Source organism: Leuciscus leuciscus, assembly GCF_965113295.1.
Source record: "Leuciscus leuciscus genome assembly, chromosome: 17".
In the NCBI taxonomy this organism is placed as follows: domain Eukaryota; kingdom Metazoa; phylum Chordata; class Actinopteri; order Cypriniformes; family Leuciscidae; genus Leuciscus; species Leuciscus leuciscus.
The window spans coordinates 3,520,849-3,539,956 of NC_138741.1; the positions used below are offsets into that span (position 1 = coordinate 3,520,849).

At 39.3% G+C, this 19,108-nt stretch overlaps 2 protein-coding genes and 2 long non-coding RNA genes across 4 annotated transcripts; 1 reads left to right on the top strand and 3 right to left on the bottom strand.

Annotated features, from left to right (window-relative positions):
- Positions 1 to 239: 239 nt before the first annotated feature.
- LOC309478966 (uncharacterized protein) lies at positions 240 to 9,937 on the bottom strand (the record flags this gene model as incomplete). The annotated part of the gene is made up of 16 exons (XM_082142812.1): positions 240 to 326; positions 397 to 488; positions 569 to 651; positions 734 to 851; positions 982 to 1,159; positions 1,246 to 1,349; positions 1,427 to 1,545; positions 2,038 to 2,598; positions 5,026 to 5,069; positions 7,930 to 8,021; positions 8,099 to 8,181; positions 8,265 to 8,382; positions 8,523 to 8,700; positions 8,802 to 8,905; positions 8,983 to 9,101; positions 9,425 to 9,937. The coding sequence occupies 16 exons, from the start codon at positions 9,935 to 9,937 to the stop codon at positions 256 to 258; spliced, it is 2,577 nt and encodes an 858-aa protein (XP_081998938.1). The 3' UTR covers positions 240 to 255.
- On the top strand, positions 3,845 to 5,012 carry LOC309479710. Its single transcript, XR_014199392.1, has 2 exons — positions 3,845 to 3,984; positions 4,179 to 5,012. It is a non-coding gene; the product is annotated as an uncharacterized lncRNA (long non-coding RNA).
- Positions 9,938 to 14,393: 4,456 nt separating the features above from the next.
- LOC309479908 lies at positions 14,394 to 14,811 on the bottom strand. Its single transcript, XR_014199475.1, has 3 exons — positions 14,729 to 14,811; positions 14,557 to 14,648; positions 14,394 to 14,480 (listed from the first exon to the last, which is right to left on the bottom strand). It is a non-coding gene; the product is annotated as an uncharacterized lncRNA (long non-coding RNA).
- A 55-nt stretch (positions 14,812 to 14,866) lies between these two features.
- LOC309478967 (zona pellucida sperm-binding protein 3-like) lies at positions 14,867 to 16,754 on the bottom strand (the record flags this gene model as incomplete). Its single annotated transcript, XM_082142813.1, has 5 exons — positions 16,199 to 16,754; positions 15,587 to 15,705; positions 15,406 to 15,509; positions 15,142 to 15,319; positions 14,867 to 15,011 (listed from the first exon to the last, which is right to left on the bottom strand). Exons 1-5 carry the CDS (start codon positions 16,733 to 16,735, stop codon positions 14,867 to 14,869), a joined length of 1,083 nt encoding a protein of 360 aa, XP_081998939.1. The 5' UTR covers positions 16,736 to 16,754.
- Positions 16,755 to 19,108: the final 2,354 nt, after the last annotated feature.

The window sequence follows — 19,108 nt, forward strand, 5'->3', positions numbered from 1 at the left end:
GGTCTTACACTAGCAGCCTTTAAAAAGGCTTCTTTTATTTAATTTCCCTATGGAGAAAAACTTCTGTACCTTTGCAAGTCCCATATAACAATGCAACCAAAGGGTTCCAGGCTATATGGGACTTACAAATGTACAATAGGACTATCAGTTTCACCACATTGGCAGAACGAGGCACTTCCAATTATAAAAAAAAAGTTAAACCAGACATGACGTGAAATGAGAAATCAGATGCAAGCATGGATTGGTTTGCCAGTTTTATTGAGAACCTCTCTTTTGCCCTTGAACCATTACAGGACCAAGTGAGGCCTTGCCTTCCCACTGAATGCCTAGAGAGAAGAAAGCCAAGTTAGAGCACTTGAAAAAAAAAAAAATGAAAAAAGAAAACAAGCTACAAACCTCCATAGGGAGAGGCAGCAAATTCACCATCAGGACCACATGTTGAGTCACAGCAAGCACAAACTTGGTCGTTTCCATCAGCAGCAGACCACCTGCAAAAAGACAAAGACATGAAACCTACAACATCAGAAAAGTCGACTTAAAATAACCCCCCCCCAAAAAACCCATGTACCCATTGGCAAAGGAACAGGATTTCCGCTGAGCGTCACTGGGTGCAGAAGCAATAGTTGCCTTCAGAATACACGTTATGTAGATCTGCAAGGCATGACAAACAAGTTACAAAACCAAAGCAGATGGAGGAGAAGTCAAATTATCGCATGATATTAATAGTACATACAGAAGGACTGTTGCCCTCCCGGAACATAAACGCCTCCAGCTGGAACTGGAGCTTGTCAACCTGGGACCGAGGCATGAAGCGGGAGCTGGAAGCTGTAGTTTTGGCATCCACAAAGCACCTGACGACAAAAATCAGAGAGCAACTCATGAATGTCAACTGTAGAGCATCAAGCAACTAGACCTTACCCATGACTGTGGTTACAAAAAGCAACTTAAACAGTCCTACCGCATCAAGGGCCATGACCTTACCCATGATTCTCAATGAAGGAAAATCTTGGAAGGGAGTTCACATCAGGTACTTGAGTGGCCACACAGCGGTCCACAAACACACGCAGAGGCACATGATTGTACTGCTTCACAGATGCCTCGATGTTAATAACACCACCCAGGAAATAGGTGTATGAAGGCCTCTGATAGGACCAATCATCTATACAAAAAAAAAACACTTTAGGCACAGCCACAATAGCAAGGGTAAAGGTTTATTTTATTGAAAGAAAAAACACCTGTACCAACCCATCATGATCTTCAGGGAGAACAGCAAGACTTCTTCACCAGCCTTGGTTGAGGCATAAGGGAACCATGCTGGCCTCAAGGCATCACTGCTTACACTTTGGAGCCTGTGGTTCATTAAATTACCCATCAAATTGTCTCCCAGTTTCACGAGAAAGTGCAGAAAGTCAAAGAGATCACTTGCCTTTGATAATGGCATTGTACACCAACAATTGCACCATCAGACCGGGTAATCGGAGTACCTGCAAGCGCCTCAGGGTTGTAGGTAAGAGAGAAGGTGTAGACAAGTTCATCCTCATTCATCTGTAAAAAGATTGTGGTTACCAAGAGGGTCATCCCAGAGACTTTACATATACCAAGACCGTGCACTCATATTGCCATGAATGGGAGAAGGTGCACTGTGCAATATGGAAGAATTCCTGAAGAGCAAAATCACCAATTAATCAAGTCTTCACATCACTACAGCTGCCCTAAGAAGCTCCAGTGTTGCCAGAGATAGTCAATGTTTTGGAGACATGCACATTGGCTGCTCCTGGGTAACACTATTAAGGCACAAGATTTGATCTGGTTTCTTAAGTTCCTTTCATACCATTTGTGGGTGAGTTTACATCATATGTTGTTTGAAGGGTTATTTAAAAGGCAAGTGCTTAAATTCAGGATTTACCCATTTAAATAGAACTTGGTCTTAGTTGCCCTGGCATTGCAAATGACAACCAAGTTAACTGACTTTCCTTGAAAGATTTTGGCTCTCTTCTGCCACACCAAAATAACCCATTAAGATTCATGAGTTCTTACCATCAGCACACTGTTGCAGTCCTGTAATTCATACTCAAAGATGAGCACTCTAGACTCAGGATCCTGACCAATAACTGGACATCCACCTAAAGACAGACCAGTTGGCTGGATCAACTGACCATTGCTGAAAAGGTCTTGCTGGACCTCTACAAGAACCCGGTTCTCGCCGCATTGAACCGCTACGCTGCCGGGAGTCACGGGTTGCCTCATCGGGAAGTTCCCCACCAACTCACTCTGCACCTCAGGAACAGTGGGATACTTCCAATCCAAAGGCTTCATTGGACCCTGCAACAGCTGCTTCTCCTGAAGGCCAAAAGGCTCCTGTGCAAGGCTTTTGAAGTTGGGACCCAAAGGACTCTGAAACTGAGAAACCACTTGCAAAGGGTTCCAGAATCCTTGAGGAGAAAGGGCAGGACTTCTGGAAGCTGGATCTGATTTTGGCCCCATGCTTCTTGGACTATGACTGTACCTCAAACTTCCCCAGACATCATGCAGCTCACATGCAACAATCACTAAGACAACTATCAGGAACCCCATCCTAACAAACTTTGACACAAACACCTCAACACACACCAGTAATTGGCTTTGCCTGTTTGTATACCTTTGAATTAAGGTGGCTCCACCCCTTTTACCTTAATTGATTACCTTTGATTCTCCTCTGGACCTGTAGAGTTTATGCATTAGCCAATGAGAGAGTGCTATAATGTCACTAGCCAAAAAAAGGCTTTAGGTTTTAATCTAAAGTCTTTTTGCAATTAGGAAACTGACAGTTCATCCATGATAGAAACTTTGGCTGCGTTCGAAACCGCATACTTCCCTACTATATAGTAGGGGAAAAAGAGTAGGCGAGCGAAAAAGTATGTACGAATCCTCTGTATTCATAAAAGAGAATACAGAATACAGAATACTCCACCTGCCCTTATTTCCTCAGATTGTGAAGCACAACACATCACGCAACAACCTCAGGCACGAAGGAACGGCTCACCTCTGGCGGTCAGCTGATTCATCAGAATAAAGCAGCAGAATGGGAATTGCTGTGTTGAGATGGCAGAAGGATGTGGGGTTCAGCGCCTGCAGCCTACATACATGATTGTAGTTTGAATAAAGCTTTGTTTCATGTGTTGACTTGTATATGCATTTGTTTATTGTGTGATGGTGACTTTCATTCATTCTTTTACTAATTTATTAATATTTCTCATTGTTGTCAGTAAATAAAATATAATTAATGCTTTAATTAATTGTTTGAATGAAAACGTAGATATGTTCACTATATATACATATCTAGAGTGTATTCATGCATAGCTATGTCATATGACATACATTACATTTTGTTTGTTGTAACCCAGACTCAAATTAGCATATTTGCAGTCTTTGCTCAAGTTAATTTGTCCAAAATATTTAACAATTAAACCATTAAAATGACATATTTAACTAAATATGTATGTGACTGAACAGCAAATAGAATAAAACTTTGTGACAATGTAATAGTTTATTATAATGTTTATTATAATATGTAAATTATACATTTTATTATTCATATAAGTGATATGTAAATTATTTCAGCAAATCGCAACGAATGGAAACTGTGTATAGCACTGCAGATGTTAGGCATCCAATCAGGAAAAACAGGCAGCAGCGCTGACTCCGCCTCCCTGTGCGCAGCGCAGATCGGAAAAACAGAGAAACAATACAGAGAGGAGAAACGGTGATTAGGAGAATTAATGGTGAAATACCTGAAAGAAAACCTAGAATTTCATTGAGAATCAGTTTATTGTTACAACTACACTGATTGAGAAGCGTTTGTTTAGATACTTACCTGAGTAGAGTTCCTGTTGATTCTGTAGATGTTAGGCCACGCTAACACTAACGAAACTAACGTGGTTCATCTGGTGAAACCTGGAAAGAGAGACAAACAAACAAAAAAACAGTTAATTTACAGAGGAATCGGTGAGTTGAATGTTTATTTTGATAAATATGGTTAACAGTGTTTATGTACAGTATTAATATGAGACTAAACAGTAAAAACTATGATGTTTCACTATGTGTAATGAGTGATCACAATGTCAATTGTTGTTCAGAAATGTGCTAAATGATTCTAATGTAAAGAGAAATCACTAAGGACATTGCCCTGTTGTGTGCAGGCCAGATTTTGCATGTATGTGTTTTGAAGTTGGATTTTCGTGTTGTGGACTGCGTTCTTTGGTGTGGATGCATTGAGACGCGTGACGAGTGAAGGAAATAGATGGCGAGCCACCCGTGAAAACCGAACTTGGATCTACTTTTCTCCTCTTTCCTTGGATTTGCGTCATTCCTGCAGTTCGACCATCTGTAGGAGTTTTCTCTATTTTGACTTTAAGGATTGAGGTATCTTTTATTTCCTTTTGGAACTGACATTTTCTGAGAACTAAAGGGGAAATTTCTATTTGTTTGTGTTGTTTGGACTGAGAATCTTTGAACTGAAAATAATCGTTTGATCTGATAAGATATATCCCTACATATTTACTTTCATTATTATTGTGGGTAACAAAACACAATTGTAAATTTACTTTGTTGGTGAACATTTTGTTGAGAAATTGTCATTTAATTTGGATTGTGAAAGGATTGTTTCACAAAAATTACACTGAAATTAAGAAACGAAAGAGATACATCTAAACTAGTAAATAACTAATAAATCTGCCAATTAGGTGTAACTAAATTAGGCCAAAAGGCAATAAAATAAATTCTAAATTATAAGGAAACTCAAAATAGAAATCTACTAGCTAAAAAGGGAAAGGAAAGGAACTAAAGGTCTGTTGTTTTTCTTTTGGTTGATATTTTCTTGCATTTAATTTGGGTAATTGTTTTCATCTGCAACTAAGGTCAATTCACTATTGAATTGTGTATAATTTATTTTCTTTTAAAACATTGTTCATTCAAATCCATTTTTTTTATTGTTGTTGATACTTTCATTTTTGATATATTAAAGGAAAAAAGTCCATGTGTGTGTACCTCTGCCTCCTTCGACTCCTGTGTCTTCTGATTGGCCCATTGATCTAGTTTATCACAAGTTCTGCAAAGCAGGTGTTACATTGTTTTATTGAATTATATCATTTTCAGTAAAAAGTAATATAAGTAAGTATTGGTCAGCATTTATCGTTGTTATTATTGTATGTTTTGGGGTGGGATAGCAATGCAATTCATTCTGGGGTAATATACATTTTTTATATTAATGATACTTACATTTTTCGAGTATAAAATCAACAGTTTTCTCCAATGGCGAATCTTCGCACAGCTGCCCTTTGTGCAGACAAACGCTGAGGAAAACCGTTCTAGGTAGGACCGTATTACTGATGTTATGAGGATATATATATATCATGGGTTCGCATACATAATATGAGATTTTATACACAGGAAAAAAGAACCTACAAGGTTTAATATCTTAATATATATTTTCTTAAATAATTCATTATAATACATTTAAACAATGAATTTTTTGTTATTTATAGGCCTAGGCCTGAGGCATGAAACGAGAGTTAAATTCAACAAGAAAAATAGGAAAACATAAAGCAGTTAGCCACTTTTGCTTGTGGATGAAAATGTTTGGATATAAAATAAAGAAATTATCAAGAGATGACAATTTTTGGATTTCGTAATAAAAATAAATAATATCGTTAAGGATGAAACGGTGGGTCACATTAGTAGGGTTAAATATAAGAACTTAAATTAAACCTAAATGTATTCACAAAATAAATGGGCAGCAGTTTCTTCAAAAAGACCACAAAATGAGCAAGTTTAACCAATATTAGGGGTGTTAGTGAGGCCAGCAGGGGGTGCTCACCCTGGGGTCTGTGTGGGTTCTAACGCCCCTGTATAGTGACGGGGACACTATACTGTCAAATAGCACCGTCCTTCGGATGAGACGTAAAACCGAGGTCCTGACTCTCTGTGGTCATTAAAAATCCCAGGATGTCTTTCGAAAGAGTAGGGGTGTAACCCCGGCATCCTGGCCAAATTTGCCCCTTGGCCTCTGTCCATCATGGCTTCCTAATCATCCTCATATACTGATTGGCTTCATCACTGTCTCCTCTCCACCAGTAAGCTGGTGTGTGGTGGGCGTTCTGGCGCAATATGGCTGCCGTCGCATCATTCAAGTGGATGCTGCACATTGGTGGTGGTTGAGGAGATTCCCCCTTCTATGTAAAGCGCTTTGAGTGCTGAGAAAAGCGCTATATAAATGTAATTAATTATTATTATTATTATAATATCAAGATATTTACAGACAGATGAATTAAACGTGTTAACGCTTGTTAACGTTTGTGATAACGCGTCGGAGGTCACATGATAACGTCAACATGGCAGATGTCCGGTTCGCATTCATACTTCAGGCTATAAAGTACCTACTCTTTTAGCGCTTTCGAAGTAAGTACTTATTGAAATTAAGTACCTACTCATTGAATGTGCGGTTTCGAACACAGCCCTTGTCTTGCTGTGTCTCAATTCGCCTACTTATACTATACCCTAACAGTATGTACTGTTTTTGTGAAGACTCTCTACTTGACCCATCGGTCACGCACATCAGCCATGTTTTGTAGTTTTCTGAACACTTAACTCGTGTTTGTAGTTCTGAACTGAATCCTCCTCCAAAGCGCAATGGGTTGTGGGCAATATTAGCCATTATAGTGAGCACGGATCCACACTTCGAAAATCGACCAGAAATAGTAGACCATCTGGGGACTTCAGGCATACTCTTTTCAACATACTATGTTTTGGGACACACTTATTTTAATCTCACATACTGTTTAGGATGGATAGTATGGACATCGAGACACAGGGTCAGTCTCTCTTATTTGATAAAAGTGCTGTATCCGAAATCGCATACTTCCCTACTATATAATTGGCGAAAAACAGTATATGACAAAAGTAGTATGTTCGAACTTACAGAACTCATAAAAAAGTAGGCAAAAAGTACCTGGATGATCTACTACTTCCGGCTAGAGTCGAAAGTGTTCATACGATGGACACTTTACTATCCCATGAGGCCTCAGGAGAGGATTTGTGAATGGCAGTGAAGCAACAACTGATGCTGGAAGGTCACATGACAATGATAACATGGTGGATGTAGTATATATGGATTTCATTCATACTACACAAAACACTTTTTTTAGAGGTTGTGAAGTAATTACTAATTCAAAATAAATACCTACTCAATGGAGTATGTGATTTCGGATGCAGCCATTTACATGACACCATTTAACTAAAAACAGGCAACTTTAAGCATTTGGCCATTTATTTTCATCACCACAGAGTTTGAGGCCTAAATGCAAACATTTAAAAATGGGTTTCAAAGTGCAAGTTTTTGAAAACAATATATTTGTATACTTATGTTAAGCATCACAATATTCATATACAAACTGTGAGAGCACAGGAATACAATAGAGAGATCAACTCCATTACATCAGCAGTGCTTCATTGTACAAGGTGTTCCCTGCAGAGCAGTTTTGGAATCATTTGTTTGCCAAATTCTTAAAAGCATCATGGATATGTTTTTCGTCAGGAAATTCTGCTGTTAAACGAAAAACATGTGTTGTAAACTGATGGCTTCAAAAGCATATACCAATTAACCTTGGAGCTTACAGTAGCTGCATTTAAAATGCTCAATTTAAGATAACCTATGGAGAAAATGTATAAACTTCTGGAACCCTATGGTTGTATGGTATATGGGACTTGCGGCAAAATGACAAGTCAGAAACAAGCAAGGATTGGTTTGTCAGTTTTATTAAGAACCTCTCTTTTGCCCTTGAACCATTACAGGACCAAGTGAGGCCTTGCCTTCCCACTGAATGCCTAGAGAGAAGAGAGCCAAGTTAGAGCACTTGCATAAAGGCAACCTTAGAAAGAGAAAACGCTACCAACCTCCATAGGGAGAAGCAGCAAATTCACCATCAGGACCACATGTTGAGTCACAGCAGCCACAAACTTGGTCGTTTCCATCAGCAGCAATCCACCTGCAAAAAGACAAGACATGGAACCTTCAAAATGAACAAAGTCCATAATTTGTAATTAAATATAAAAAAAAGATTACCCATTGGCAAAGGAACAAGATTTGCGCTGAGCATCACTGGGTGCAGAAGCAATAGTTGCCTTCAGAACACAGGTTATGTAAATCTGCAAGGGATGACAGACAAGTCACTAAACCAAAGCAGTCCAGAAGAGAAGTCAAATTAACACATGATATTCAGAATACATACAGAAGGACTGTTGCCCTCATGGAACATAAACGCCTCCAGCTGGAAGTGGATCTTGTCAACCTGAGACCGAGGCATGAAGCGGGAGCTGGAAGCTGTAGTTTTGGCATCCACAAAGCACCTGACAACAAAATGATCACAAAGAGCAACTCATGAACGTCAACTGTAGAGCATCAAGCAACTAGACTTTACCCATGATTCTGTGACAGTGGTTACAAACAACTTAAAACAGTCCTACCGCATCAAGGACCATGACCTTACCCATGATTCTCAATTAAGGAATATCTTGGAAGGGAGTTCACATCAGGTACTTGAGTGGCCACACAGCGGTCCACAAACACACGCAAAGGCACATGATTGTACTGATACACAGATGCCTCGATGTTAATAACATCACCCAGGAAATAGGAGTATGAAGGCCTCTGATAGGACCAATCATCTACACAAATAAAAATATAACCAATTATTTATTTTTTAAGTGCACAGCCACAATAGAAAGGGTAAAGGTGTATTTTATTGAAAGAAACAACCTGTACCAACCCATCATGAGCTTCAGGGAGAACAGCAAGACTTCTTCACCAGCCTTGGTTGAGGCATAAGGGAACCATGTTGGCCTCAAGGCATCACTGCTTACATTTTGAAGCCTGCGGTTCATGAATGTACCCATTAAATGGTCTCCCAGTTGCTCGAAAAAGAACAGAAAGTCACAGAGATCACTTACCTTTGATAATGGCATTGAACACCAACAATTGCACCATCGGCCCGGGTAATCGGAATACCTGCAAGCGCCTCAGGGGTGTAGGTAAGAGAGAAGGTGTAGACAAGCTCACCCTCATTCATCTGGAAAAAGACTGTGGTTACCAAGAGGGTCATCCCAGAGACTTAATGTATACCAAGACAGTGCCCTCATATTGCTATGAATGGGAAAGTGCTCAGTGCAATAGTTGAATGACTCCAAAATAAGAGCATCAAAATGTTGTTGGTTTGAAGGGTTATTAAAGGCAAGTAGTTTGAAAATTCAGGATTTCCACATTCAAATAGATAGTACATGGTTTTCATTTGCAATGCCAGGGCAGCTAAGACCAAGTAAACTGACTTTCCTTAAAAGATTTTGGCTATCTTCCGCCACACCAAAATAACCCATTAAGATTTTGAGTTCTTACCATCAGCAAGCTGATGCAGTTTTGTAATTCATAGTCAAAGATGAGCACTCTAGACTCAGGATCCTGACCAACAACAGGACATCCACCTAAAGACAGACCAGTTGGCTCGATCAACTGACCATTGCTGAAAAAGTCCTGCTGGACCTCTACAAGCACCCGATTCTCGCCGCATTGAACCGCTACGCTGCTGGGAGTCACGGGTTGCCTCAACTGGAAGTCCACCGCCAACTCACGCTGCGCCTCGGGAACAATGGGATACCTCCAATCCAAAGGCTTCACTGGACCCTGCAACAGCTGCTTCTCCTGAAGGCCAAAAGGCTCCTGTGCAAGGCTTTTGAAGTCGTGACCCAAAGGACTCTGAAACTGAGAAGCCACTTGCAAAGGGTTCCAGAGCCCTAGAGGAGAAAGGGCCGGACTTCTGGAAGCTGGATCTGATTTTGGCCCAATGCTTCTTGGACTGTGCCTTAAACTTCCCCAGACATCAGGCAGATCAAATGCAACAATCACAACCATCACTAAGACAACTTTCAGAAACCCCATCCTAACAAACTTTGACTCAAACACCACAACACACACCAGTGCTTAGCTTTGCCTGTTTGTACACCTTTGAATTAAGGTGGCTCCTCCCCTTTTACCTTAATTGATTACCTTTGATTCTCTTCTGGACCTGTAGATTTTATGCATCTCAGGCACCCACCGCTCTTCACATTCTGTATGTCTCTCTTATCTGACACATTAAGGGGGGTATTTACATGACACAATTTTCAACTAAATCTTTTTATGCATTTTGTTCATTTACACAACAACAGCGTTTTGGGCGCCTAAAACTCAAAGTTTTGAAAACTGATTTCAAAGTGCAAGTTTTTGAAACCGATACCATTATTGTCTCCTTGTAAACTACAAAAATATGAATTTATGAAAGCGGTGACATCATATGCATGCGTATTACGTGTTTGCAGTGTTTTGGTAGACATAGTGTATTGTTGCTAGTGTATTACAGTTTATCTCGATTGCTTAAACACATTTCTTGAAACTATGTCTCGTATTCTCAAAACTGTAAACACAAATCCATAACGTCTCACCCAATTCCCCAAACATCCTATTTTCAGGTCAAAATGAAGCTCTACACTCAAAACCATTCACTCTTGCTGAAAAACCAAACTTTGCCCTCAGACAGGACACTCAAGCCCTCATAATCACACACACTACAACATAGTCTAACACACTGGTGCAATACATTCAAAACGACATTTCCGAAACTGGTAAGTGGTGTTGCTTGTGGTTCATTCATGTACTACACAGTACAACACACACACACACACACACACACACACACACACACACACACACACAGCAGCCATAAAGCATACAAGCAGGGATGGAAATTAACTTTTTTGTCCACCGGCCACTGTGGCTGGTGGATTTCAAAATCTACCAGCCACTCAATGTTTTTACCAGCCACTTTCTTGTTTTTAACCGACAATGTGTAACTGCATGTGAAAATTAATACTACAAGATCTACAATACTTAAGCAGTTTATTTAATCTCAAGTCTCAATGAAATACTGACATTTTCTCTTTCTCTCTTATATATATTTCTCTTTTTTACCTGGATGTGGCATTTGAATGATTCGTGGTCTTTTATGGCTTCCAGTTTTAGGTTTTTAGTCCCAACAATGAAACTAGGGCTGGGCGATATGGACCAAAAGTCATATCCCGATTATTTAGGCTGAATATCGATATACGATATATATCCCGATATTTTTTCCGCAAAGTGAGAGCAAATGTTCAGTCAAAGTCAAAGCCAAATATGACATGTCACAAGTAGTTTTATTGAAACCGGCTATTTCCACACACACAAGTACTGTCCCCCTTTACTTAACATAAATTGTAAGAATATGACTAATAGTAAAGACTAGTACTAATAAATAAACATTAGGCCTATGCTAAAGCTATTAAATAGCAGTCCCAAACTAGTTTTTGTTAATACAATGTTGGTATGAGCCACTAGAGTCATTTAAAAATATTAAAAATAACACAAAGAAAAATAAAGTGGCATTTTTGGGGTTAATATGGAAACGACAGTTGCCATGGTGAATACACAATATTAACAATAACTGTTAATGAACCATGGAAACTGCTCCTGGTGAACAGAATGAAAATCATACCTGCATTACTTTTATTTTGTGTAATTTACAACGTAACGGCGTTGCATGCTCGTAGTTTCTTGTGCACTTTATATACAGTGAGGCGATACATAGCGCGCGCCGCCGCATTTGCGCGTGCAATTGAAGAGTGTGCGCTCCGAGCACAGGATAACGGCTGACGTGACAGGACAAGAAAGTCCGTTTTTCTGAGGTGAAAGACTTTATTTCAGCGTACACTTATGTCCTCTAAAAGTGTCCGCCGTCTGTGTGAAACAGTATATTTTTATTTACCCGCCACGGTGGCCGGTAGGTGAAGCGAGTTTACCCGCCACAACACAAAATCACCCGCATTTGGCTGGTGGCGGGTGCTAATTTCCATCCCTGCATACAAGTATTAATTAAGTAAAGTTATTTATGCACTTGCAGGTAGGCTAGTTCCTCCATATTACAGTTATCTGAGAGGGTTTATTCACTGTGCAGTGAAATGGAAACAAATGGACATTACAAAGTCTTATACTTTCTTTCCTTTGGAAAGTTAGAAAATGTCCACTTACTGCACATATTTCAGCCACCATTTTCTTGGGAACAGATACAAGTGTTGGTGTATTATGTAAAAGTGCACAAAAGAGGAAAACACAATGTCATTACAATGAACTACACTCAGGAAAAATGTGATCAATAACTCATGGCAAAATATTTTTACATTAACATAAGTTTATCAGTTTTCACTTTCACAAGTCAAAGCAATTCATCATTACTCAAGATTTAACAGTTGAAATGACTATACGGCCTTAATTTAATGCAGAAAAAAATTATTTTACAGTGTAGGCTACTAAGATCTTTTCTTATCTTTTTTCTCAGCCTTTTTCTTGGTTGCTTTTATAAACAGACAACCATTTATTTAACAGTGCCTTTTATAAAAGAGACTATAATATAACAAAAAATTACCATTATGTAGAATATATTTGTACTTCACTTTTATTTGTTCCCATGTTCTAGTGTGGTGACTCTGACATTACAATGAACAAGGTAATTATGCAATTATTAAAATACAAATATATAGGCTAATAAGTGATAAAAACATCTAACATGGCCACATCTAACGGATTTAAATTGTCTGCTACTTTTTGCCAGCCCTCTCTCCTGGCTTTTGTAGACTTTGAAGTGTTCCCTGGCGTTTTGATTAAACATTAAAATTCCAAATTAACTTCGACTATTAGTTCTTGCTCTGCTGAGGAGAAAAACTGTGCGCGCTCTTTGGTCACGCTGAGCAGCCAATAGCAGCATTCCTGATCAATGTTTCTACTATCGATACATATCCCCTTTTAACCCAGCGCATGAACGCGCAATTATCTCAGATAACTCAATCCAGCTATACTAATCATATCCGGCAAGTGTTCGAAGAACCGAGTTAGCCAGATCATGATTAGCACGATGATATCATCTTAGATGTGTAATTTGATCTCGGATGTAATAAGCAACGTACGAAGAACGAGCCCCTGATTATTTGTGTAACCGATTGGAATCTGAACAAAAATTTTTGATGTCCACATTATATATTGCAACTAATTCAGATCTGATTTGTGTATCCATGCCGCTCTTTCACTTTCCGTAATTTCTGCATTGATTTCTATGGAAATTACGCTGTGTTGGTAAGCATATGCCAAAAACAACTGCAACATAGGGGTCTGCAATGCAGATGTCTTATTTACAACGTGTATTAGCCACCGCACTGGACTACTGCATCTTCTTAGGCCACAACAGAACCATAGGAGGCTGGTATGAGCAGCTTTATTCCGTGCTGTCGTCTCCACTGGTTTCAAACCATGTCTTCATTATGTTGTCATTTTCTGCTCATTGAGCACTTTACAACAATCTTGTTTCTGCAGCGACTTTCAGCATGTTTCATAAAACAGCATCTGATGTTAACATTTTGTGTGACATGAGAAAGTTGCATAAATCACATGAACCCCAATCATAGCAGTCAGATTGAAACTGATTTACAGAAATGTGATTCCAAACAATGTAGCTTGAAAAAGATTTGTAATAAATAAAATTCACACTTGCTCATTTTTATTTCATTCAGATTAGGACTGACAGTCTTAATATAGCTAAAATGTGCAGATGAGTGGATCCCTTGGACCAGGACTGAATAACCACTACATTAGCAAATGAGAATTCTAGAAAGTCACTAGAGGGCTTTAAGATATCTACATTCATACACAATTTTACAATCAAGAAACTGACAGCTTGTAAAGATAACGTCAACTAACGAGCACATGAGTGCAAACAAATTATAGACTAGTTTCATGTACACCACTACAGCTTAATGTGATCAAACTCCTGTGGAAGCTGATTACAAACAATTGTCACAATATGCACAAACACAGAGTACAGGAATGATAGAGAGACCAACTCCATTACATCTGCAGTGCTTCATGAGACAAGGTGTTCCTTGCAGAGCGCTTTTGGAATTCTTAAGAGCATCATGGGTAATTATTTTTACCAGGAAATTTACAGTTAAACAAAGTTAAACAAAGTAACTAACTGATGACTTCAAAAGTATATATCAATTAACCTTGGTCTTACACTAGCAGCCTTTAAAAAGGTTATTTTATTTAAATTCCCTATGGAGAAAAACTTCTGTACCTTTGCAAGTCCCATATAACAATGCAACCAAAGGGTTCCAGGCTATATGGGACTTACAAATGTACAATAGGACTATCAGTTTCACCACATTGGCAGAACGAGGCACTTCCCAATTAAAAAAAAAAAAAAGTTAAACCAGACATGACGTGAAATGAGAAATCAGATGCAAGCATGGATTGGTTTGCCAGTTTTATTGAGAACCTCTCTTTTGCCCTTGAACCATTACAGGACCAAGTGAGGCCTTGCCTTCCCACTGAATGCCTAGAGAGAAGACAGACAAGTTAGAGCACTTGAGAAAAAAAAAAAAAAGAAAAGAAAGAAAACACAAGCTACAAACCTCCATAGGGAGAGGCAGCAAATTCACCATCAGGACCACATGTTGAGTCACAGCAAGCACAAACTTGGTCGTTTCCATCAGCAGCAGACCACCTGCCAAAAGAAAAAGACATGAAACCTACAACATCAGAAAAGTCGACTTAAAATAAACCCCCCCAAAAAACCCCATGTACCCATTGGCAAAGGAACAGGATTTCCGCTGAGCGTCACTGGGTGCAGAAGCAATAGTTGCCTTCAGAATACACGTTATGTAGATCTGCAAGGCATGACAAACAAGTTACAAAACCAAAGCAGATGGAGGAGAAGTCAAATTATCTCATGATATTAACAGTACATACAGATGGACTGTTGCCCTCCCGGAACATAAATGCCTCCAGCTGGAACTGGAGCTTGTCAACCTGGGACCGAGGCATGAAGCGGGAGCTGGAAGCTGTAGTTTTGGCATCCACAAAGCACCTGACGACAAAAATCAGAGAGCAACTCATGAATGTCAACAGTAGAGCATCAAGCAACTAGACCTTACCCATGACTGTGGTTACAAAAAGCAACTTAAACAGTCCTACCGCATCAAGGGCCATGACCTTACCCATGATTCTCAATGAAGGAAAATCTTGGAAGGGAGTTCACATCAGGTACTTGAGTGGCCACACAGCGGTCCACAAACACACGCAGAGGCACATGATTGTACTGCTTCACAGATGCCTCAATGTTAATAACACCACCCAGGAAATAGGTGTATGAAGGCCTCTGATAGGACCAATCATCTATACAAAAAAAAAACACTTTAGGCACAGCCACAATAGCAAGGGTAAAGGTTTATTTTATTGAAAGAAAAAACACCTGTACCAACCCATCATGATCTTCAGGGAGAACAGCAAGACTTCTTCACCAGCCTTGGTTGAGGCATAAGGGAACCATGCTGGCCTCAAGGCATCACTGCTTACACTTTGGAGCCTGTGGTTCATTAAATTACCCATCAAATGGTCTCCCAGTTTCACGAGAAAGTGCAGAAAGTCACAGAGATCACTTGCCTTTGATAATGGCATTGTACACCAACAATTGCACCATCAGACCGGGTAATCGGAGTACCTGCAAGCGCCTCAGGGTTGTAGGTAAGAGAGAAGGTGTAGACAAGTTCATCCTCATTCATCTGTAAAAAGATTGTGGTTACCAAGAGGGTCATCCCAGAGACTTTACATATACCAAGACCATGCCCTCATATTGCCATGAATGGGAGAAGGTGCACTGTGCAATATGGAAGAATTCCCGAAGAGCAAAAATCACCAATTAATCAAGTCTTCACATCACTACAGCTGCCCTAAGAAGCTCCAGTGTTGCCAGAGATAGTCAATGTTTTGGAGACATGCACATTGGCTGCTCCTGGGTAACACTATTAAGGCACAAGATTTGATCTGGTTTCTTAAGTTCCTTTCATACCATTTGTGGGTGAGTTTACATCATATGTTGTTTGAAGGGTTATTTAAAAGGCAAGTGCTTAAATTCAGGATTTACCCATTTAAATAGAACTTGGTCTTAGTTGCCCTGGCATTGCAAATGACAACCAAGTTAACTGACTTTCCTTGAAAGATTTTGGCTCTCTTCTGCCACACCAAAATAACCCATTAAGATTCATGAGTTCTTACCATCAGCACACTGTTGCAGTCCTGTAATTCATACTCAAAGATGAGCACTCTAGACTCAGGATCCTGACCAATAACTGGACATCCACCTAAAGACAGACCAGTTGGCTGGATCAACTGACCATTGCTGAAAAGGTCTTGCTGGACCTCTACAAGAACCCGGTTCTCGCCGCATTGAACCGCTACGCTGCCGGGAGTCACGGGTTGCCTCATCGGGAAGTTCCCCACCAACTCACTCTGCACCTCAGGAACAGTGGGATACTTCCAATCCAAAGGCTTCATTGGACCCTGCAACAGCTGCTTCTCCTGAAGGCCAAAAGGCTCCTGTGCAAGGCTTTTGAAGTTGGGACCCAAAGGACTCTGAAACTGAGAAACCACTTGCAAAGGGTTCCAGAATCCTTGAGGAGAAAGGGCAGGACTTCTGGAAGCTGGATCTGATTTTGGCCCCATGCTTCTTGGACTATGACTGTACCTCAAACTTCCCCAGACATCATGCAGCTCACATGCAACAATCACTAAGACAACTATCAGGAACCCCATCCTAACAAACTTTGACACAAACACCTCAACACACACCAGTAATTGGCTTTGCCTGTTTGTATACCTTTGAATTAAGGTGGCTCCACCCCTTTTACCTTAATTGATTACCTTTGATTCTCCTCTGGACCTGTAGAGTTTATGCATTAGCCAATGAGAGAGTGCTATAATGTCACTAGCCAAAAAAAGGCTTTAGGTTTTAATCTAAAGTCTTTTTGCAATTAGGAAACAGACAGTTTATCCATGATAGAAACTTTGGCTGCGTTCGAAACCGCATACTTCCCTACTATATAGTAAGGGAAAAAGAGTAGGCGAGCGAAAAAGTATGTACGAATCCTCTGTATTCATAAAAGAGAATACAGAATACAGAATACTCCACCTGCCCTTATTTCCTCAGATTGTGAAGCACAACACATCACGCAACAACCTCAGGCACGAAGGAACGGCTCACCTCTGGCGGTCAGCTGATTCATCAGAATAAAGCCGCAGAATGGGAATTGCTGTGTTGAGATGGCAGAAGGATGTGGGGTTCAGCGCCTGCAGCCTACATACATGATTGTAGTTTGAATAAAGCTTTGTTTCATGTGTTGACTTGTATATGCATTTGTTTATTGTGTGATGGTGACTTTCATTCATTCTTTTACTAATTTATTAATATTTCTCATTGTTGTCAGTAAATAAAATATAATTAATGCTTTAATTAATTGTTTGAATGAAAACGTAGATATGTTCACTATATATACATATCTAGAGTGTATTCATGCATAGCTATGTCATATGACATACATTACATTTTGTTTGTTTTATTGAATTATATCATTTTCAGTAAAAAGTAATATAAGTAAGTATTGGTCAGCATTTATCGTTGTTATTATTGTATGTTTTGGGGTGGGATAGCAATGCAATTCATTCTGGGGTAATATACATTTTTTATATTAATGATACTTACATTTTTCGAGTATAAAATCAACAGTTTTTTCCAATGGCGAATCTTCGCACAGCTGCCCTTTGTGCAGACAAACGCTGAGGAAAACCGTTCTAGGTAGGACCGTATTACTGATGTTATGAGGATATATATATCATGGGTTCGCATACATAATATGAGATTTTATACACAGGAAAAAAGAACTTACAAGGTTTAATATCTTAATATATATTTCCTTAAATAATTCATTATAATACATTTAAAAAATAATTTTTTTGTTATCTATAGGCCTAGGCCTGAGGCATGAAACGAGAGTTAAATTCAACAAGAAAAATAGGAAAACATAAAGCAGTTAGCCACTTTTGCTAGTGGATGAAAATGTTTGGATATAAAATAAAGAAATTATCAAGAGATGACAATTTTTGGATTTCGTAATAAAAATAAATAATATCGTTAAGGATAAAACGGTGGGTCACATTAGTAGGGTTAAATATAAGAACTTAAATTAAACCTAAATGTATTCACAAAATAAATGGGCAGCAGTTTCTTCAAAAAGACCACAAAATGAGCAAGTTTAACCAATATCAAGATATTTACAGACAGATGAATTAAACATGTTAACGCTTGTTAACGTTTGTGATAACGCGTCGGAGGTCACATGATAACGTCAACATGGCAGATGTCCGGTTCGCATTCATACTTCAGGCTATAAAGTACCTACTCTTTTAGCGCTTTTGAAGTAAGTACTTATTAAAATTAAGTACCTACTCATTGAATGTGCGGTTTCGAACGCAGCCCTTGTCTTGCTGTGTCTCAATTCGCCTACTTATACTATACCCTAACAGTATGTACTGTTTTTGTGAAGACTCTCTACTTGACCCATCGGTCACGCACATCAGCCATGTTTTGTAGTTTTCTGAACACTTTTAACTCGTGTTTGTAGTTCTGAACTGAATCCTCCTCCAAAGCGCAATGGGTTGTGGGCAATATTAGCCGTTATAGTGAGCACGGATCCACACTTCGAAAATCGACCAGAAATAGCAGACCATCTGGGAACTTCAGGCATACTCTTTTCAACATACTATGTTTTGGGACACACTTATTTTAATCTCACATACTGTTTAGGATGGATAGTATGGACATCGAGACACAGGGTCAGTCTCTCTTATTTGATAAAAGTGCTGTATCCGAAATCTCATACTTCCCTACTATATAATTGGCGAAAAACAATATATGACAAAAGTAGTATGTTCGAACTTACAGAACTCATAAAAGAGTAGGCAAAAAGTACCTGGATGATCTACTTCTTCCGGCTAGATTCGAAAGTGTTCATATGATGGACACTTTACTATCCCATGAGGCCTCAGGAGAGGATTTGTGAATGGCAGTGAAGCAACAACTGATGCTGGAAGGTCACATGACAATGATAACATGGTGGATGTAGTATATAT